Genomic DNA, 22,500 nt, shown 5'->3' with positions numbered 1-22,500 from the left:
AAGTACTACCCCCCACCCCCTCCATCAAACCCTTACAGAGAAAACGGAGAGGAGGGAACGTCTACGAAAACCTCGTTAGAATCCCTCCCTTCCATTTTCTCCGCTGTGGGGGGAGGGTAAGGCTACACGTCGGCTACGTTCTCCGTTTACATTTTAGCAACCGATTCCAAGCGTCACGGGCGCGTCAAGCCAGTTAGAAATTGGTAAAGTATGAATATAAGTGCCTAAAAGTACTTTCTTCCGTTTCTGCAAAATTTCGTCACGCAGATAATATTTTTATCATTCAAAATTCTCTGTAGTCGCGCCTGACTGCCAACGATCTCCGAGGATGAATTGAAAACCTTCAGCGACATACTTCCCTGTTGAAAATAAATAAAAATAAACAAACGAAGAAAATTTTTGAATAACTGACTTTACTCGGGAGCCCTTGCCTGCGTAGTTGGCGGTATTGTCTCGTAGCGCGATTAATCGGATTAAAGTTTTGGTGGCGGAGCCTTGATCCAAAAAAGGGAGTCGACTTACACAATACCGCCAGCTACGCATGCTACGGGAACCCATATAAGCTGGAGCGTGCAACTCCCATACTTACCCCATGCAACGGCTTTTTACAGATCAAGTCATTTATAGCGTCTTAGTTTTAAGACGAACCCCTAAGAACGTCGGCGTGGGAGGCTAGTTCGGTACATGTGACATTCATTTGTTGAACCTAAGCCTTAGGCTCGGTTAAGAGCAACGGTGCCAACACTAAAACAGAGAGCTAATTTTGCTTTGACTTTGTGATTTTCTTTCCAAAGAACGAATACAAGTAAACCAGAACTAAGCGTAGGAAAAATGCGGGACTCCATGGCAATGCTCGAAATTTCATGGCAGTATGAGAGTAAATAGCAATATCCATTTGTACTACAAATTGACCCTTGACTAAAACAGATCCACGAAGGAAGCTCATTTGATTGATTGTTTGAGTTAATTATATCAAAGTTTTAGACAGTTTTTAAGTCAGAGCATTCATTAACATTCAAAACTGAAAAAAATTGTGCGTTCAAGTGTTCAGTTATTACGGAACCACTTTAACCATACAACAATTTTATAGACGCCTAGCCGTTCAAAAGTTTGAACAATTCAACGCTAAAATCATGGTCAATTGCAAATTTTAGCCTGTTTGACCGGCGCAGTGTGAACACCATAACCATCTAAACTTATGTACGGCAAAGATGTGGCTTTATCTAGTTACTCAGCTGAAAGACTCTATTTTCCGGATTTGCTTAAATCGCGCCCTGCACATGAGCAGATGATAAAACCTCTGACAAAAGTTAAAATTAAACTTATGGGCTGGTTAGTCAGTTCCTTGTGAACGAAGTGTCTCCTAAAATTTTTCAGCTGGTGGAAAATTCGTCTGGTGCCGAGTGAGCTTTGGCCTGCCTCTTGGCATGGGGGAATGCAGATTATGCGGCTTTTCAAAGCCATTTAGCTTGGGTGTCAGTAAAACGCGGGAGTTGGCCTGATTCTCAGACGTCTGAGGCGAAAGGGACGTACCGAGAACGACCTCGGACGTCTGAGAATCAGACTAGGTCGGAGTCGGGGCCGGGGCCGGGGTCGGGGTCGGGGTCTGTCTTTTATAAAGAATGCTGTTTTAGGGTCAGGGTTAGGGTTAGGGTTAGCGTCAGGTTAGGGTTAGGGTTAGGTTGGGGTTAGGGTTAGGGTTAGGTTAGGGTTAGGACCGTAACCCTACCCCTAAAACAGAGTTGTTTAAGAAAGCGATAGACCCCGACCCCGCATTTTACTGACACCCATTAAGTTTTAAGATAAACAGCAAATTCAAGATGGACATATGTTTGCACAGGCACCTCATTTTGGTCATTCTGACGGCTTATTCTGCCAACGTTATACATCGAAACACCTACACATTACAGGGAAAAGCAATTGCGATCTACTCTATCAGGATAAATTAAAATTTCCTCTTTTCTCATGAAATTAAACAAGCCAGAAACAAGGGCTGAGAAAGACGATAAACGTGGGAAACTAAACTAGATATTAACCCCTCTTGATATTAAAAGGAAGGCAAAGGGAAAAAAAGGAGAGCAAGAAAAGAAAGAAAGAAAGACCGAAATAGATAAAGAAACACATAGATAGATTAATGAATCGAAATAAATCGAAAGTTTAACGTTATGCCCAAAGTGCTGAGAACATACGGCTTACATGCATGCCTACAAGTGTCGAAAAAATCATTTTTAACCATTTCCGGCAACATGCTCAAATTATTTGCGGAAAACTGGCCCAAAAGCTGAATTTTACGGAAAATACGCTTTTCACCCTTTAGATGGCGGTCGCCAAAGGGTTAAAAATTTGTTATTTTCAGCATATTTGGGTCCCTCAGTCCCTTACATAAAAACTCTTATGGCTGGGCGCTCCTCATTGTCTCTATCCACCAGTGCTCCAACATTTCCAGCAAATGGAAATACATTTCCCTTTTCTTATAAAGAATATTTCTTCTTACTCTGTAACAATATAAAACCTTGCATGAAGGTTAACAAAATGGAAATTCATTCCACTTAGTGTTATCAACGTAGCATATCTTGCTTACTATTTATAAGAACAAGTATTGCATTATGTCCTTAATAACGTTCGTCCGTAGTAACCCTTATGTTTATCTTTTGAACTATTTATATTGGATAGAGCGGTTTTCATTTGAGTGTCGAAGAGTAATTGGTTTTGCACTTTCTACACGATGCGATTGGCTTAAAAGATTCGCGCCACCTTTTCATCCAATCAGAAGTAAAACCAAAGCCAATTGTGACGCGCTCGCATGCATTTTCCCGCGCTTTGCGTCAGCCACATGTAATTACTTCGAGTTTTGATTGGTTCAATGTATTGTCTGTGTCCTATGTGATTGGCCAGAGTAATTACTTTGGTTTTGGTTTTACGACACTCAAACGAAAACCACTCTATTTTGGGAATAATTCACTTATATCTAGAACTGCTTATATAGACGACTTCCTGAACTCAAACCTTTTCATCCACGGGGAACGCACCTTCTCTAACTTTCTTGCTTTCTGAAGTTGCAAACATTAGGGCCATTTATACGAGGAAAAATAAGACGCGTCTTAAATAAGGCGCGAACTTTCTGTATAAACGACACATTTCGTCTAAAATAAGACGCGGCTTAGCTAAGACGCGTCTTATTAGATAAGACATGCTCGTATAAATGGTACAGTTCGCGTCTTATTTAAGACGCGTCTTATGTAAGACGCGTCTTATTTTTCCTCGTATAAATGGCCCTAATGTCTCTGTTTCCTTTGTTATTAAACAGACGCATGCAGACATTATAACCACTCATCCGAAATGCTTAATTTGTTGACGAGACAAAATCTTTTCTTCCATAAAAACTGCCTTAACGAAAATTGACACATTTCAAGCGTTTTTACCGGCTATCAACCATTTTCCCCTTTTGTAAACAATTGTTGTTAATTGGCAAGAACGAAATAAAGCACTGCACATTCTCTCCGCCTTAAGAAAAAAATTAACAATTACATTACTACTAACTTCTTTTTTGATGGAACAGAGATTTTTACTCTAATCTCACATTGCTCTTTGCGTGAAAACTGCGTCAGCCATAACTTAAAGTCTGAATTTTTTTCGTAATAAGAATTTCAGTTCATGTGGTAAGTTGGAATGGCCTGCCTCTCCTGGATGATTGTTTTTTGTAACATCGACACTTTTGGTTTATGCTGAAACGTTGTAAGAATCTCAATGCTCGAGAAATTTATAAGAATCTTGCGAAGTTTGGAAAACCTTTAGAGCCTCTAATATTATAAATACTACCGCATTTATTTTCTTGGCTCGACGTTTTCAATCACATTTACTTGGCTTAAAGTGACATAAACTGAAAGTGATCGGTGTATTCGACAGGTATGAGTGCCAACAGTACACATTTACTAAAACGACGATACATGCTCTTCAAAAGTTTTTAAGGTAAAAACGCTTCATCACATAAATTTTAATGAACTGAGAGAAACTTTTATTTATTTCAAGTGTTTAAATTAAACAAATAGAATTGATCACAAAGAAATAATTCTCAAAAACAAAGGTTTGCTAAATTACCTTGAAAACGGATTAGTTTTCGGTATCATATATTAAGAATGGCAGCACTTAAGATCAGAGTAACCAGTTTCTTTTCAAATTTTGCAACGCAAGTCCTCTTTACTCCTGTAAATACAAGCATTCAAGACATAATACAAATCTTATTCGCTATATTCGAGGAGCAATTTCCTTGCTTAATAAGACGTATTCGTCTATTGAGGAAACTTCCTTTATTACGGTATCCATGAAGGATTCATTTGGATATAATACAGGGAGAGCAATTGTCTGACTGAATATAATAGAAACATTATGTAGAAAAATTTCTATTGCCGAATATTAGAATGATGGAATCTCTGACGTCCAAGAATTACTGGAGGGGAATCTTTAATGAGTTATAGTAAGATTCTAACAGAATCATCTGTGATATAAATAAGTAAAAATCCGTGCTACAAACGTTTTACTTTTTCGCTGCACAAGAGTTTTCGATTCAAATAAGCTACTTTTAATCCTCAAAAAGAACAAAAATTGGGACATTTGTGCCTTTCCTCCAAAGTCTCGAAAAAGTAGATGAAAATATCGATTAAAAAACACAAGGTGAATTATATATCAAGCCCTTTAAAATATGGAATATTTAAACATTTTGATATAAAACGACGCATTTTTCATTAAGAAGAACTGGCGATTCAAAAGGAAATCAAATAAACTCCCGGCAAAGGCTTTTAAAGTAATGCTGATCAATGGGCTCGATCGTCTTTCTGCGGTAAAAATCCATTTTTATAATATGCTTTGTTTGGTGCGAACGCCCCTGCCTGCCACAAGCTGGTTCATGGCCATCGATCTCTGGAAAAAAAAGTCTGATTTTGAAATAGAAAGTCTTTCTTACTCTTTGGTACATTTGATATTCATATCCACTTTCATCTCTGAACTTTTGCTAAAACCATATATTTCAGCGCTTCCTTTTTTTTCAAGACTGGATAAGCGCAAAAAATGTTCAGAAAAATTGTCCGTGCATCTTAATGTGTTAGTAAGGAAAAGATTATGTCGCTTTCATGGTCCACAAATTGCGACACTAAAAGAGATGTAATGCATATCCATTGTTTTTAAAAACTGATAAGGATCTAATCACATAAGGCAATTGGGGATCAAAAAGCCAATTATTCTTGTTAAAACGAGATAATGTATTTTCAATATCCTAAAAACTATTACTTCCCTCCAAAAATTGAACACATCAATTATCATTCGAAAGATGTCTATAGGCCTGAATTGCTTAATTGTGAGTTTTCATTGTTGAGCGTTTTAACAAGAGATGAAAAGATTTTGATTTACAGTTTATTTGCGTCCGTTATGCGCTCACTTTAAGCTCATAAAAGCCTTCATTTCTATGAAAGATTACGTCTAGTAAAAGAGGTGGTTTAAATGAATTAAGGAGGATTTCTATCCTTTGTTAGCTCGAGGCCCGGAAATATCGCACTACGCGCTAATTAAAAGTGATCTTCACCAACCTAAATGTTTGCACAGATTGATTTATTGTATCACGTTTGATGGGATGCGGATTCGAGATTCAATGACAAATTACACAATTTAAACATTCGATCTGCGTGTCTAGATTAGCTTCGGATGTACTTTCATTGACGAAGACAAATACCTCATTAAAACACCCACAATTAGTTGGCTGACTATAAAGCAATGCATCTGGTCAGGTCAACGCACAAGTAGTTATACGCCATATTCATCACGACTAGTCTCGTTGGATTATCCTTTTGTTACTAACATTCTATACTGTTATCATCACAATATTTGTTTCAGACAAAAGGTAGGTAAGTCTTCTCTTACTTGTTTTATTATATACCGCTTTAGAAAACGTGATTATTTTGGGGATTTTCTACTCGTCAGAAGAGGTTTAAGCCGCATAGGAGTTAACGTCAGTTACCTAGAAAAAACGCGCTAATTTTTCTGTTCATTTCTTTTTTTCTTTTTCTTTTTTCACCCATGGAGGAAACCGCCACTGAGCCATGTTACCTTATAGCTCATGATGTATTCATACTCTATGGCGGACCAGTTTGGTCACAGGTTTTCTTTTGAAATTGTTGGAATGACACTTAAACAAGTAGTCAAAACGAAAAATACTACAAAAAAGGGATCAATAGTTATGTGGAACTCTGTATGGTAGAACGTAATAATTGTTGAAACGATCGTACTATAATAACGTTACCGTTACCTAGTCGTTACTGTTTTGAAGTACAGGTCAGCCTTTCTTACTCAAGTCAGTCAAAAAACGCGATAAGTGATACCAATACCATGGGGAAGCTTTATTTCTTTAGTAGAAGATTAGAGATAGGTTATTTTTTTTCGCATACTTGTGCTGCTTTAAACATATCCTTTGATAGTTGTGAAATTTTATAGATTACGTTTACAGGCCTCGAAATAATGCCGGTTTGGTTAAGTTACTCTTGAACGTTTCATTATAAAACGCGGAATGAATTCGAACTAACCTTCGGTTTTATTGGGAGGTACGCCATGATTTAACTAGAAGGCCTGTGATTTTATTCTTCTGAATAATGAATATGGAGAAGAAACTATTTTGGTTAGACGTAAGAGCTGGCATTTACGTTCTCTTGACTCTTATCTTGCCGCCATTCACTAATATAACTACTCTTAGCAAAACATAATCTAGCTTCTTTATATATTTTTATACTCAGTTTTCTTAGTCTCGAAGAATTGCATTATTTTTCAGCACTAAAAAAGGGACAAAATTCAATTAAGGAACCATTAAAGCGCTTACAATAGCATGTTTAGCCAGTTTAATTAAATCTTTTTTGCTTCATATGTCGATATTTAGTGATCTAAAGAACATCCAGTGCTGTATTTCTCGCTTAAGAATCTGATTCCGATGTTTATATCATGAAATTTGCCTCTCTCCTCGAAGCGTAAATACATCTTAGGAAATTCACAACCGAGACTTCAACATAAATTGAGCAGTGACTTCTCTAACTTGCCTTATTTTATTTTTCTTGCGCGCGAGTGATTTAATTTGCGCCACTACCTGATTCATTAGAATTCATTTATTTTTCACACTCGATCGCTAAAGTGCTGCATTTTCCTTTCAAAATCGAGGGGGAAGAAAACGAAAAACGGGTATTTTAGCACTTTCCTATTTCTTTTCTTTGTTTCTTTTTTGGAAAATAGAACAAGTTTTCACTTTATCGAAGAACTGACGCTTTTATCCCAAAACTAACATTGCTTAAAGAAAAACGTAGATCACTCGACAAAGGATGTTAGTCTTCGCCAAACAGAGCCTTTTTCACCCTTATCAGCTGTGTTTTTATTTTCTTAAGTAAATGAAAGGAAATTTTCAAATATTTTAATATATTTTTTTTACGGTCTCGCGCACATTGCCTTTGAAGGGAAAATCTAAAAAGCCTCCTCATTCAAGTAGCTTTAATCGACTTTTTCACAATGAACAAACCAGTTTTCCTTGAAATGGACACAGAAAAAAAGCTTTGAATTCCCGTTTTTTTTTTACCTTTTTGAAAAACTTATTCTTAGAAAATTTTTTTTTTCTTAATATAATGCCCTCGACTTCTATCGACCTCTTGCTATGCTATAAATTCAGTGTTTCAATTTGAATAAACAAGGAGGGATTAGTACAAAATTTCACCCTTTCGTTTAAATTTCACCCGTTCGTAGAAAGAATATTACACAGGTTCATCAGTGCCTCTCCTGGAAAAAAGAGCAAAGACTTCTTTAAAATTTGTTTCTGTCGGATTGATCCTTGACATCAAAGAAAGAGATATTTGCTCTGTATCACTTTTATGGTGTCATGCCCTCAGTGCTCTTGGTAAATATTCAATAAAAACTGCGGAAATCATTTGAACACCAAGTAAAGGTCGCATCGGATGACAACGCGACGCGCTGTGTAATTAGTTCGACTTCCAATCTCTTAACAGCGTCATTTCTACAAGAATGTAAGTTTGAGTATGGAAGAGGCGTTTCTTTGCGTTTTGTGACCGGCAAAGAAAAATCTGCAGAAGTTTTGTTATAGTCAGTTACCAACGCTATAACAAAAGAAGATGGGTTTATTATTTCTTGAATGCACAGTTAGTAATTAAACGCAATTTCTGATTGGTCACTTAACTAGGTTCCAATCTACGACCCGCTGTCTAATTTTGAGTGTTTGCTTAATGCGCCTGATTTACGCCATCCATAGCTGTAAATAACTTGCAATACGTTAGTAGCTTCGTTTTATCTGCGCTGTAATGGTGCTTATGGGTCTCGCTGTGGGGCGAAAAAACAATAATGACCAAAAAATTCGGTTTGTAGCATGCGGTGAGTCAGGCTTTAATCAAATTGACTTTCTAGGAAAAATAGGCCTCTTACCAACCAAAAAAAAAGTTTTTTTTGGCTTCCCAAAGTAAACCAGTCCTGTTAATGATGATTAATAACCAGTGTTAATTACGTTCGACTTTGTGACAATAGACTACGAGAACGAGATAAGAAAAATGATAACAAAAAAGAATAAAGCTAAGAACAAGATGCGGCTAAAAAAAGAAAAGAATAATAATAATAATAATATAAATAACAATAAAAAATAAAAAGTCATACGATAACCACATCACAACAAGGCCGGGAAACTAACCTAAAGCACTCAACGGTAATCAGCTCTCTAAATGAACGTTTCTCCTTTTGATTTAAACTATCTAAATTTGAATGCTAACTTTATTTGTGTGTCCAAATACAATACTAGCCGAAGGGCCAGCGAAGTATCTGAGTAGCGCTTTACTGTGAGCTGTCATAAAAACAACAATAACTCACAGGGATATTTTTTTTGAAATAAACTTTTCATCATATTTCATAAACAATTCTGTTCGTTATTAGGATTGACGGTGGAGATAAACATATCTTGCCGATAATCTGATAGTAACCTACCAAAACCACTTCTCTTGCAGAAATGTTGCAGCAGCTAACACTTGTAACCCTTTTACTGGGTATATACGGGGTGTTAGCGCATGCCGTTGACGTTAAAGAATCAACCAAAGTAGAAGATGAGGCATATGGATATTGTCCTCCAGGATACTGGTGCAAGAAGAAGCGGGAGTTTGACAGTGCTGAATGCCCACGGGGATTTTTGTGCCGGTCAAAAAGAAGCTATGGGGGATGCCCCCCGGGTTATTGGTGCCGGAGAAGTGAACTAGTAGTAGATCGCGAGACCAATCCAGAAGACTGCGGAGAGGGGTTAGTAGCAGTTATTCAGTAAATTTTTGTAACATCAGAAGAGTAAATCGCGCGTTCTAATTGGTCAATTACCCATTTACTATTTACCCTTGGGTGAATACTGAGGAAAGCTGCCGCGCGATTAAAGCCGTGCGCGTGACTTATTGGGCGACCATATTTTGCTTTTTCCTCAAAATTTTAAGAAATTAAAAAAAATAGGACGGAAATTTCAAAATCTGTGTTGCTTTTGTTTCGTAGTAAATGGTGCAGGATAAGCAAAACGATGATAAGTGAACCTCGTTCTATGGGTTGTCCCCCTGGTTACTGGTGCAGGAAGAAGAGATCAATCGATATCCTGTCGGAAAGAAATTGCCCTCGCGATTTCCACTGCGATAGCAAGAAAGAAGCTGATGCGGGCTGCCCCCCAGGGTACTGGTGTAAAAAGAAGAGAGATATGATAGAAACAGCGACAAAGAAAAGTGAATGCCGCAGAGGGATGTGGTGCAAGAAACAACTCCCATCTTAACCTCCTCTAGTTTATGTCACTAGAGATCTCAGGAATGACAACCGTTTGCGGTGAAGGCTAAATTGCGTATTTAATAGTCCAATTCTTTCAAATGTATTCTTTGGAGGTCTTTTTTGAGCACAATTAATTGTATTCGTGGATTTGTCTGTAAATAAAGTGAGTTCTCGAATTGGTCGTGTTAATTAAAGTTTAATCTAATTCATTTGTCTACTTATAATCAGTAGAGCCTAGTTGTTTGTATCCTCTCTGTTATTTTGTGTAGATGATTCTATTAAAATAAACAACAATAAGACCTTTTTCTTTCAGTCAACAACAGATCATACAGTAGGTAAACAACTATTGGCTATTTCAGGAGAATTATCCCCAATTCAATAGCGCGTGCATCCATTAGCTGCTTCAAAAACAAGAAAAAAAATCTTTACCTCCACTGGTTAAGCTATATACGATAGCAACACATTAACGAAACATAAAGGTGAAGTAGACAATATTTTTCTGTAAATGAAAAAACATTTCCTCTGATGAGGTGGTTTACTGTTTGACTGCAGATCCCTTGCCTACGTATGCATGCATGAATGGGGGAGGGGAAGGACAAATGAGGTTTCATCAGTTGAAAAACCACTAAAGGAAACGAAATCGATCTAGTAACAAAGGTAGTTCAAGATCCACTATTGGATCCCGTCAATCAATATAATTAAAACAAGTAAGGTAAACTCCTCATGCCCTCCTCAATGGGAGACAATGACTTAAGCTTAAACACTTCCTTCAAAATTCCTTATTTTGTGGCCCAGTAAATTTATTGTCTGGTTTGCTTGCTTTTCGTTCTATTTTAAGGAGAAATAGTCGGCCCTTGTACATGCGATGCGATTCGCAGCCGAGAGAATAAAATAAGCTGCTTCGGGTTTGTCGATGTGTTAAACAAATCACTCATTGAAAATATAGTGAGTCAAGTAAATAGCATCACTTTAATCATCAATTTCTGCAATGGCGAACATTTCTAACAAGCTGATGGACATAATGAAACTACATGATGTAATTATATACACATTAAGAACGATCGTTAATTGTTAAGGCTCTTTCCTTCTTCCCAATCAAAATTCAGCTTATCTGATTCTTTTTGCTTTGAACTATATTCCGTGTTTTTGTAAATGTGAAGAAACGAGAAAAATTTTCTCAGACGCTAAATGTTATGTTTCTTCCAGGGAAGAAGGAAACAGCTCTCACTTGACAAGAGCATCTCCACTCTAACAAACTTTCACGGATAACACAGAACAATATAACGGAAGCTCAAAACAAAAACCAAACAGGTCGCTACTCAGTGAATCGTTATCTGGTAGAGTTGGAAAACTGGTTAGAGAGTCGAACAAATGATGCCTTGGATGTTTTGAGTGATATCCGCTATCCAGCCATTACCATCATGAGAACCTTTAGTTATTTTTTAATTTTTTTTTCTCGTATGCTCAGCGGATATGCAAGCTATGAGCAGTTTATAGCATGTTCTTAACATAGACCACAACAGATTAAGGATTGTCAGTTGATATTAGCTACAGAAAGTATATTAACATTAAATGAATAGGCTTAATCCTTGTATAATTCTAGCCAACAAGATGGCCATTCCCCTAGATTTCTCTATGTATCTTGTGCCCACACCAAATATCGAAAGTAGAACCCATACCTTTGTATTTGGGACACGTACTAATAACTCAAAAACTATGTTGGAGCAAGCAATTAAGTGTTGTTATGCCGCATTTAAAATCATTAATTAAAAGCAAGGTTTAAATCCCAACTGGCAGAAGGCAGGCCAGTTGTCTACAACATTTACAAGCGTGGTCGGGGATGCTAGTTACTCTTATAGGAACTGCTGTTGAACAACTCCAGCGGGTGGTCAGAGGGGAGGGGAAGATAGGGTGGCTTGGCTTGGTATCGACAGCTAATAGTTAGAAATATTTCTTTTTCGATGACTGAGAGTAACATTTTAGTTTTTTCGATGGTCGACAATTAGAGGCGCCACATTTTTAAAATATCCTTTTAGTATCTTGCCTGCGTTTTAGGAATGGATCACCTTTTAGAAACCGTAAGTGATTTAAAACAGTAGAAAATTTTCTCACTAATTGTAGCAAAAGAGCGAATGAACAATATATCAGGATATACTACAGTTCAGTGTAAAATGCTTAGCGTTTCATGGCTTAACTTAAACCCCTTCAGACCCTCTTCCGACTACCCGTCCACGCTGCCTCCATTAAAGTTCAAAACTTAACGTAAACATAAGTTTCTTTTTTGAATGCCTTAAATGGCTTATTAAAATGCTGCACGTGATATCTACTAAACTTAAATTATTTACGTCTAGTTTTATGACCTTTTTCGGAACAAGTTTCAGTTTTCTGGTAAGAGCGGTTGAGACGGAGTTGAATTTTCCACGATCCTATCCTCTGTGTCTGCATCAGTGGTTTTCTCTTCACCAACATGCTCATTGTAATACGCCTTTGACTCATCTACCAAATCAAGATTTAGATATGTATTTCCCACCATCATCATCTTCTCCAGTATCTTCGTGGCCTGATCAAAGGTTGGCCGTTTACGAGGATCTTCCTTCCAACAGTCCAACACCAGCTGAAATCTAAGACAATTATTATAAGGGGCCGTGCGGTACCTGCCAAGAGGGTCAAATTGGATAGACTCCTTCTTGGAACCTTTACTTGATATTTTTTTTTATTGGAATGAGTGAAGATGAGTGCATGCGTACAGTATGATACGCTTCCCATCTCAAACACGTTTTCATCTTATTTATCAGCATTAATATAATACAAAACTTGTTCCTTTATAGCTAATAATTCATCTTTGTGAGGAAATTTTCCCTTACCCTTCTTATGACAAATTAAAAATGGCTTTGCAAAGTTTTTTTTTTGGAAAAAACAAGTTGCATTATGGGAGATGTGAAAGTTACTTTGTAAAGCCTTCGATGCATCCAGCTTCATTCTTAAGAATTCATCCATTTTCTGGGTGGAATTGTAAAGGGCAAAGAAAAGAGAAAAGGAAAATATAAACTACATTGTATGAGGTAAATAAACATGTTGTTTTTGTTGGTGATGGTGATGGTGTTTGTCTTCAATGATATTCGTTGTTTCTTGTTCCGTAAATATCTTATTAGGAAATGATAAATACACGTATCCCTTGCGCAGGCTATACAAAGCTTAAATTTCTCAAAGAGTCCAATATCTTTTCAGGTTTCTCTGAAGGCTCAAGTTACTTTTTCGTCGCTTACATTGGCTAAACTATAACCGCAATCACTGATCGTATTTACCGTTTAAACTCTTACTTACAGTTCGTCAGTACAAGTATCTGGCTTTTCCATTCGATATCCTGCCTTGATTAGCCCGTACAGATCTTTGTCGTTTATTCCGGGATAGGGGTTTCCTCCTGAATTGTTAAAGAATTGTAAGTGTAAAATGATTTAGTTTTGTAAATGTACTTACATTATTCCAGAAGTATGCTTCTGACTAGAAACAAAGCTATATTCTATTTGGTAAAGTTACACTCCTTAATAACAAGTCAGTACAATACGATATTTTACTCTGGCTGCTTAAAGCCTTAGCTCAATCCACTCTTAGTATCAGAAGAGGTTAGGCAATTGTGATCTCCTGTGAATACCTAGACAAGACACGTAAAGGGAAGGAAACTCACAAAACAGACTCTAAAAGTGTCAAGATCCGGACTCTCCTAGGAGACCTCCATGAGAAGTTTTGTCTACAAAATGTTTAAAATTTTTCCGTCATAATCTTACCCATTGTGCAAAGCTCCCAAAGGAGAACTCCAAACGACCACCTGGAAATAAATATTTTACTGCGCTAAAGATTAAATGTTTCATGTAGTTTCCAAAATAAATATATAAGCAAATTATAAATTATAAAAAAATCATAAGTCAGAAATCAAAAAAAAGGAGAAACTACTAATTAACCATTGTGAACGAAACAAGCTAGGGTGCGAATTGCGGCCCCATTCGTAAGAAACGACCGTTTGTGTCCGGAGACTTGTTCAGCATCGACGAAAATTAGCCTTTGCCTAGTGTTTAACACTTAAACTACCAGACACCTGTTTAACCGTGCAGAACTATATTTTTCTAGAGTATGATGCTTTGTTTGCATTTGGTTTTCTCAATGATCTTAGTTTTAAACATTCGCGCTTCAATAAGATCGTCAATTTCTTTTCATTTCATTGGCATCCTACAATCTCGAAAGACTGTTATGTCGCGCTCTGATTGGTTGTTCTCGAACAGCGACTTGTGTGGCTGAAAAGACCAATTCGGGAATGACAGTCCTTCCCGCACAGTGAGCAGATTTGGTCAAGGACACGCTCCCGTACAGCAGCGTGCTCAAAACATAGGCTCTGTAGACCTGGATTTTGGTATTTTGCGTCAGCTTCTTGTTGGACCATACTCTCTTGGTCAGGCTAGAAGTGGTAGTGGCAGCCTTGCCGATGCGCTGTTTAGTTCGGATTCCAGAGTTATAGTATCAGAGATTGTCGAGCCAAAGTACCGGTAAACGAAGTCATGTAAAAACTCCAGTTCATGCTCCAAGACTGTAATGTTTGAAGGTGAGTCCACGTCCTGAGCCATGATCAAAATCTGAGCTCAGAATCTTGATATGCCTTCCTGAAACGGCTCATGACTTTGTGAAGGTCTTCGACTGAGTGGGCGGTGATGGCTGCATCATCGGCAAATAGGAGATTCCGCAGATATATCATTTGGACTTTAGACTTTTTTTATTTTTTTTATTTTTTTTTTATTATTGCAAGTAATACACACACAGAAAAGAAGCAAAAATTACACAGAATAAATAAAGTAATAAAAAGAAAAAAAAGTAACAAATAAAGTAACAAAAAAAAAACAAATAGCGAATTTACACACTTACATGGCAATATACTTACAAATATTAAAATACGTTACAGCAATGGTAATTCCATATATTACTGTACTTAGTATAATCTATAATTAATTTTTACATTTTTTTTTTCTTTCTTTGTGGTGAAAGTAATATAAATACTCATAGTAGGTGCACTAATTTATGTTTTTGGAGTTAGGAGACAAGACCCAGCGAGGAAAAGAAAGGTTTCCATTTTTTTGTATTGCGCGGTGTCTTATTTTCTAATTGGTATATATGTCTCAGATAAAACAAGAAATTGTTGTGAATTGGGAAACATTCTTTCGATCTGCATATCCAGATAAAGTTCTTAGCTATAAGACAACAGAAGTTTATATGGAGCTTAAAGGAAGAGCTGTCTGGCGTTAGGCCCAAAGCGGTAGTCATGTCTAAGTAACTGCCTGGTTGGAGGATCTGGCACGACTGAAGCCATATCGAGAAATTATCCCAAAAATTTTTGGTTTTTTGGCATTTCCAAAATAGATGCATCAAATCCTCTTTCTCGTCATGGCAAAAAGTACATTTTCCGTCCTCTTTAACTCCTATTTTTTGCAGATAGCTGTTAGTTGGTAAACGTCTGTGTAAAAATCTGAAATTAAAATCAATAAGTTTTGAGCTCGTTGTACAAGTGTTTGCTGCTTGAAAAACGTTTCTCCAGTCAGCATTTTTATCGGTTGAAGAGTGGATGTCTTTATGCCATTTGTCTATACAAGATGTGGGTTTTTCACTTTTATTTGCTATTAGTTGCTTGTAAGCAATTCTAGATGATTTTTGGCCTTTGAGAAATGTGTTAAGAGGACTTTCATACTGCTGATGTGTTCTCGGGATTTGTCGTTGTAAAGATTTCACGGCTGAGACGATTCCGAAAAACATTAATGGTTTAACTCGAATGTTATATCTGTTCTGAAAATGGTCGAGGGAAAAAAGTTGAGAGAATTCTCGTCCATTAGATGTTTAACTTTTGTTATACCCTTGTTAAGCCAATTATTGCAGAAAACTGGTGCGTTATTTATTCTTATTAATGAATTTTGTAACAGAGGTAGAGATAGAAAATGATCTTTTGATACTATTTTCCTCTCGAAGAAAGTGTCAGACCAAATTTCTACAATTTCTTTGATAAAAGGGTCTTCTATCTTTAGCTTATCAATATCCTTTCTGTTAAGATTTCCTAATTCGAAAAAAAGACTTCCCCCGTATTTTCCCAGCGCCAGATTAAAGAAGTTTTTCCATTTGCCACGGTTTCCTGAATCTAGATACTTTTTAATCCACGTAGCCTTGAGAGATTTGTTAAAAGAGGCAATATCAATCATTTTTAGTCCTCCTTCAGGGTAGTCATTGATCATGATCGAGCGTTTAATTTTATCCTTTTTGCCGTTCCATAAGAAATTGAAAAAAAGCTTGTTGATCTCTTTTATCGCTTGGTGATTCGTTTGCAAAGGTGTGAGTATATAGACCAATTGGGATGCTACAAGGCTTTTTAGTACTGTTATTTTCCCTATTAAGCTAAGTCTTCTAAATTTCCAGCATCCCAAGATAGTTTGGATTTTTGCCAATTTCTCGTTGTAATTGAGAGAGATTGTTAACTGTTGATCTGTAGACAGCCACACGCCTAGTGCTTTGACCTTTCCCTTTTGCCATTTAAAATTTTTTTCCGGACAGAGTTTCAGGTTGCAGTTTCTTTTAGAACCTATCCACAAGGCCTCTGTTTTCTCATTGTTCAGCCTTAGGCCAGATATGTTCCCAAATGCTTCTATCAGTAACAGTGACGCTCTTACTGATTCTTCAGTTCCATCTAAAATGAGTGTCGTGTCATCCGCATATTGACTTACTTTAACTTCGGTATTATAGGACTTTAGACTTTGCTATTAGTCTGGAGAGGTTGCAGAGCTTTCAGTCTGACCTGGTCTGGAGGTAGATTCCCTCTGTTGCATCTCCAAAGGCTTTTTTCAGTAGGAAAGCGAAGAAAATCCCAAATAAGGTCGTGGCGAGAACGCATCCCTTCTTCACTTCACTTCGAATGTTGAAGGGGTCTGATGTTGAACCGTCAAAGAGCACAGTGCCCTTCAAGTCCTTGCGGAAAGATCTAATGGTCCTGAGGAGCCTGGGTGGACATCCGATCTTGGGCAGAATTTTAAGTAGGCCGTCTCTGCTTACCAGGTAAAAAGCCTTTGCGAGGTCTATGAATGCTACGAAGAGTGGTTACCGTTGTTCCCTGCAGTTCTCCTGCAGCTGTTGGATGGAGAACACCACATCAATGGTTGACCTGTTGGCTTGGAAGCCACATTGCGATTCTGTGTAGAATCTCTCCGCCAAAACCTGGAGCCTTTTCAATGCATTTGGGGGAAAAGCTTCCCTGTGACGCTAAGGAGAGAGATGCAGATGTCCTGTCTTTCTACAGGGTGACGATGTTTGCATCCCTCGTGTCCTGTGGTAAGTCAGGGACAAAGCATTTTATGCAGCTCACAGATTAATAATATTTCCTTTGCAGCACTTCAGGACTTCGGCAGGGATGCTTTCATTTCCAGGTGCTTTACCAGAGTCAAGGAAGTCAAGATCCTTGTTTAATTCTTCAAGGGCTGGATCACTGTCAAGCTCCTACAACTCAGAAAGGCACTTGATAGCGTTCATTACTTATTCTGTTACCACAATCTGTCTGGAGTATAACTCTGAGTATTGCTGCACCTAGCGTTCCATCTGCTTCGCCTGATCTGGGATGAGCTCTCCTGTGGCGGACTTCAGAGGGGCAACTGTCATCTTTGTTGGATCTAAGGCCTGCTTAATACCGATCATGCATCTCCTTGATGTTGCCTGTATCAGCTGCTGACCGTATCTGATGGCAAAGTTTAAGCCAGTAGTCGTTTGCACACCTCCTGGCGGTCCGCTGAACTTTCAATGCACGAAAAATTGGATTTACAAAAATTTACCCCGGGGCAAAAAAGTGAAAACTAGTGGGAAATGAAAGGCAAAGATGGTAAATACCGCATTTGCATGGCAGTTCACCTGCGGTTGTAAATTCGAGGGCAAATGCAGCATTTACTATCTTTGCCCTTGATTTAACCGTGGTGTGCACTTTTTTTGCACCAAACTTGTAAAGAGTAAATTTGGTTCAAATCAAATTTTTCGTCCGTTGTTTGCTGCAAGCGGCTCGGAGGGCCTGCAGGTTTTGTTTAGTCGGACAGGCTTTGTATGCTGCCAGGGCTCTCCTCTTTTCCTCACTGGCTAGTGTCATCTCCTCGGTGTGGGAGTCAAACCAGTCAGCAGTCTTGTTGGTCTTCCTACTGGAAATGGAGAAGGCAGCATTGTTGAAGTTTTCCCAACAATCACATGCGTTACCATTGTGCGCACCTGGAAAAGATTCCTCAAGCGCACATGCAAATTCCTCGATCGACTTTACCTTGTTCACGGGATTTGCTCAGGTCAAAGCGAAGCCTCCCCTCATTTTTTGTGTGATACAGTTACTTTGATGGCAATTTCGCTCTGCTGCACACCACGGAGGGATTCGTATCGCATTCAGCACTCCGATGACTGATGTCTGGTGAGAATCAGGTCAAACTGGTGCCGGTGCCTAGATCTTGGGTGTCTCCAGGAGACTGCGATGGGGCTTGTTATTGAAGAACGCGTTCCTGAAACAGAGTCTGTGATGAAGGCATAGCTCTAGAAGGCCTTGGCTGTTTTTGCTCATCTTTCCAATGCCGAAATGATCCTAGCAAGTGGGCCATGACCTTTGATCAGCACCTACTCTGGCGTTGAAGTAATCGAGAATGAACAGCTAGTAGCTCTTTCTCAGTGATTCCCTTGATGGTGATTGCCAGTTCGTGGTATAATTTATCCTTCGCTTCCCCAGGGGATGACAGAATCGGGGCATAGGCAGTGATCAGAGATACCAGAACCACTGATGAGTGGAGTTGTAGCGAGAAAATTCTTTCGCTTCCATCTGCAGATCAGGCGATGGATCCCAGCAGTGTATTCCTGACCGTAAAAACCAACGCCTTGTTCCCCGGTCTCATCTGGTGATTTTCTTTGCCAGGAAAAGAGAAAATTTCTTTCCATGACAGATCCTTAATCTGACAGCCTCGTCTCTAGAAAAGCGACGACGTTCATTCAAAATCTGCTTGGTTCCATATCGATGATTTCTGTCTTACGAACATGACGTCAGCTTCGTCCAGGTCTTCAGAAAAGCCTGGTATTAACGTCCTGACGTTTCAAGTGCCCAGCTTTTTTATTTACAGGTACGTAAACATCATTTTCACTGACGAAAACTTACATAATTCTTCAAAAAGTAGGATAATAAATGTCTGTGATAACTGGTAGATTGGCCACTGTATGGAGATAAAGAAGCTGACGTTTTTAGCGGTAGCCCTTTTTCAGAACGAATCTGGGGATTGTGGGTTGTGTTTGGCTGTTATAGGAGAGGTTGGAGCTTTGCCATGGGTGGGAACATGGCAACGTGAAAATTTATTAAGCTAAATGTAGGAGTAGTAGAGGAATCGTTAATATCTTTAAGACTAATCTTTAGTCGTCTTAATTCCGCTTTGAGCAGATTTTTATGATTTAGATTTGGTTTTATCAACTGAGTTGATAACTGGTTGCTAGATTGGCTGCCGTAGGGGGATGTAGAAGCTGATGTTTAGAGTGTTACCCCCTCGTCAGACCTAATCTGGGGATCGTGTGTTGTGTTTGCTTTCTATAGGGAAGGTTCGAGCCTTGTCATTGGTGGGAACATGGCAACGTCAAAATTCATTCAGCTAATTTCTTGTTTTCCACGTCATCATATTCTACCAATGACATAGCTACCCATTAGTCGCAAATCACGACTCTACACCCAGCTTACTCTACAACACTTACACGTCGCTTTGGGTTGTATATTCACTTTCAAAGATCGCCTCGGGTGCCATCCACTTGTATGGTATTTTTTTCCCTTTCTTCAGTTTGTAAACCTCCTGATCAACTTGTCGCATCAAACCAAAGTCAGATATTTTCACATTTCTATCCTCACCAAGAAGTATATTTCGAGCTGCTAAATCACGATGGACAAATCCTTCACTTGACAAGAAACTCTGCGATTGGAAAGAGAAGATAATAAATACAAGTATTCTTATATCAACTCCCCATAACGTTAGCATTAAATTCAACCTTCACTTCAACTAGGACAGAAGGCCACACGTAATTTTCATCACACTGGGAAATTTAGCTGAATTGCACCTCACTGAACACAGGAATACCTATTTATTGTGCAGTAATGTGATCCTTTTGCGCGTGCCGATATCTTATGCTGTGAAGATTAAAAGTGAATGGTCAAATGGTGGTAAAACCTCATTTCCTTGTATTTTGCCCCAAGCAATTTTGTAAAAATAATTTTACTTGACTTTGTTATGCCCCCATACCATAGCGAATGCGACAGTCATCAAACAAACTTGAATCGGAAAGGTCTTTACAGAAGGGGAAAATGTATTTCTTTTATCTTTTAAGTAGTATTTATTGCACTTGGCCCATCGGAGTTTTTCCTGTGTTACACGAGGAATTCTGTGTGTTGGACAGAGGTGCAAAAGTGTTTTAACCTTCATAGCTTCTCTCCTCCTCCCCCAATAAACCAAAATCAGGTTAACTTAGTAAGATTTTGTTTGACTGGATCATAGTTAAGATAATAAAATTTTTTTTTAATCTTATTTCTTGCTAAATAAATTTGCTCAATTAGGGGCTTAAACGACGCGCGATAAGAGTTAAGTTAACTCAAGAGTTAAGTCACTTCACAATCCTTGATTTAACTATCCCTACCACTTAAAAGGAAAATGTGAGAACCAAAGCTGTTTTACATATCGTATTTGCTCTCCACCCCTTCCCAAGATGTAGGAAAGATCATTGTTTTAAGTGGTTGTATTTTGCTTGGTTTTGTGCTATTCCTGTATTATGGTCACATCATTTTATTAAATAAGAGCAATAAAACAAAAAGTCATCCTTCTAAATTTAAAACAAATTCTAAAGACACTTTTCTCTTTCCATATAAAAACGCACTATGATAATTTAACTTCAGTCTATGGGCGGATTTAGGATGCTTGAGCTAAAAATAATAGCTTACCATCCCTTGTGCTATCTGCCAGCCAAAACAAAGAACATCTTTAGCCGAGAATTCTGACCTATGTGAGCTGTCTTCCTCGGAACTATTTCCAGGGACACAAATTGAGCTTTGTCCAACAGATTTGACATGATGATCCGCTGAACCCTTTCCTTTATCATCGTCATTTTCGAACGAAACATTTTGATAAAAATGGACATTTTGGATAGCTGTTCCCATCGTCTTATCCAGCCTGGCGGAGTCATTACAGCTTACTAGTTCTTGAGAACCATGCTTTATATCACTCTCAGTGTCTGTTGTAGTGTTGCTTTTAGGCAGTTTGGACTCATCTGTTATGCAAGGCTGGTTTGTCATACAGTCTGGTGTAGGGCGTTTATCGCAATCGTCATCATAGAACCTTTGATAATTTCTCTGTTGAAAGAATTGGAACGAAATTAAAAAAAAAATAAGCTTATACGGTATTTTTACCGTGATTTTACCGTGATTTCAAAGTGGTTGCCCTACATAACCCGTACGATGAAGATTGCAATATTTCTCTGACTGTTATGGTATTCTGATTCATAAAATACCGTCCGTCATATTTATCAGTAAGGGGACTGGGAGACATCGCAAAAGACTGGAATGTCCAATGTTCTAAAAATTTTATGTACAGCTCTACGTTTTGAAAACGTTCCAGTAGAGCATATTTAACAATTAATGAATGAGGCTCAGTATCTTATGATGAATTATTATTCATTCAAAATATTTCCCCGATTCTGATTGGCTAAAAGCACTCGCATAATTCACCATAACCAGCTACTGATGACCAAATTTGGAAGAATTTTGCGTTTAATGAACCGATGACGTCAAAAGTGCAGCTTTCTTGCAGGTTAATGCACCGTTAACCGAGAAAATCTGGGGACGAGGTTGAGTTGTTTTGGTTGTGAAAACAAACATGACGGACATTTCACTCGTTTCAAGAGTAAGAACTAGGCGAAATATTAGCTACAAACATGGCAAGAACAGCAAGAAGACAACTCAAAGGGCGACATCTGGGAGAATATTTGCGAAGTTGAACAACCCTAGACGTGCACTATCGAAAATGAACTTAGCATCAATGGATCGATGAAGGTAAGTATGTTTTAGCTTGTTTTTAAACTAGGAATTATTTCGAATAAACAAAAATAATTATTGCATTCGGCTTTCGAATCAGATCAAGAATTATGGAGATCTCGGAGGGAGTTATCCGCCTCGGCTACGGCCTCGACGGATAAACACCCTCCTCGATCACCATAATTCTTCAAAAGATACTCAGCCTGAGTTCATTAATTGTTAATTATGGAGATCGAGGAGGGTGTAATCCGTCGAAGCCGTAGGCCGAGGCGGATAACACCTTCCTCGATCTCCATAATTCTTCATATGATACGAAAGCCGAATTCAATAATTGTTTTCTTATTCATTCAAAATAATTCCTAGTTAAAAACAAATACAAACCTCCATCGATGTTAAGTTCACCTTCGATAGTGCACGTTTAGGGTTGTTCAGCTCCACAAATATTCTCCAAATAGCACACGCTGCCCTTCGAGTTGTCTTCTTGCTGTTCTTTCCATCTTTGTAGCTATTATTTCGCCTAGTTCTTACTCTTGAACGGGTGAAATGTCCGCCATTTTTGTTTTCACAATCAAAACAACTCAACCTCGTCCTCAGGTCTTCTCGGTTAA

At 38.2% G+C, this 22,500-nt stretch overlaps 2 protein-coding genes across 3 annotated transcripts in view; one reads left to right on the top strand and one right to left on the bottom strand.

Annotated features, from left to right (window-relative positions):
• Positions 1-5,733: 5,733 nt before the first annotated feature.
• LOC140936733 (uncharacterized) lies at positions 5,734-10,104 on the top strand. 2 transcript variants are annotated; one of them, XM_073386217.1, is made up of 3 exons: positions 5,734-5,890; positions 9,024-9,309; positions 9,547-10,104. In XM_073386217.1, the coding sequence occupies exons 2-3, from the start codon at positions 9,026-9,028 to the stop codon at positions 9,812-9,814; spliced, it is 552 nt and encodes a 183-aa protein (XP_073242318.1). In that variant the 5' UTR covers positions 5,734-5,890; positions 9,024-9,025; the 3' UTR covers positions 9,815-10,104. The 2 variants fall into 2 exon arrangements, with proteins under 2 accessions (XP_073242318.1, XP_073242319.1); XM_073386218.1 differs by having other exon boundaries at positions 5,741-5,894.
• A 2,017-nt stretch (positions 10,105-12,121) lies between these two features.
• Positions 12,122-22,500, bottom strand: part of LOC140938297 (uncharacterized) — a 48,182-nt gene continuing 37,803 nt past the window's right edge. Inside the window, exons 12-16 of the mRNA XM_073387794.1 lie at positions 20,804-21,211; positions 19,573-19,784; positions 13,593-13,633; positions 13,132-13,228; positions 12,122-12,428 (exon numbers count right to left, since the gene is read on the bottom strand). Of these exons, the coding sequence (XP_073243895.1) occupies positions 12,185-12,428; positions 13,132-13,228; positions 13,593-13,633; positions 19,573-19,784; positions 20,804-21,211 (1,002 nt within the window). The 3' untranslated portion in view covers positions 12,122-12,184. The remainder of the gene's footprint in view (positions 12,429-13,131; positions 13,229-13,592; positions 13,634-19,572; positions 19,785-20,803; positions 21,212-22,500) is intronic.

The sequence above is a fragment of the Porites lutea genome, chromosome 5 (genome assembly GCF_958299795.1).
Source record: "Porites lutea chromosome 5, jaPorLute2.1, whole genome shotgun sequence".
NCBI lineage: Eukaryota > Metazoa > Cnidaria > Anthozoa > Scleractinia > Poritidae > Porites > Porites lutea.
Note: the sequence above shows the minus strand (reverse complement) of the source record. Positions and strands in the feature narration are given on the sequence as shown.

Excerpts from the sequence above, each read along its gene's own strand:
- LOC140936733 (XM_073386217.1), top strand. The coding sequence starts at position 9,026 with ATGTTGCAGCAGCTAACACTTGTAACCCTTTTACTGGGTATATACGGG. Across the intron at positions 9,310-9,546 it reads CCAGAAGACTGCGGAGAGGG|TAAATGGTGCAGGATAAGCA; the intron begins GTTAGTAGCAGT and ends TTTGTTTCGTAG.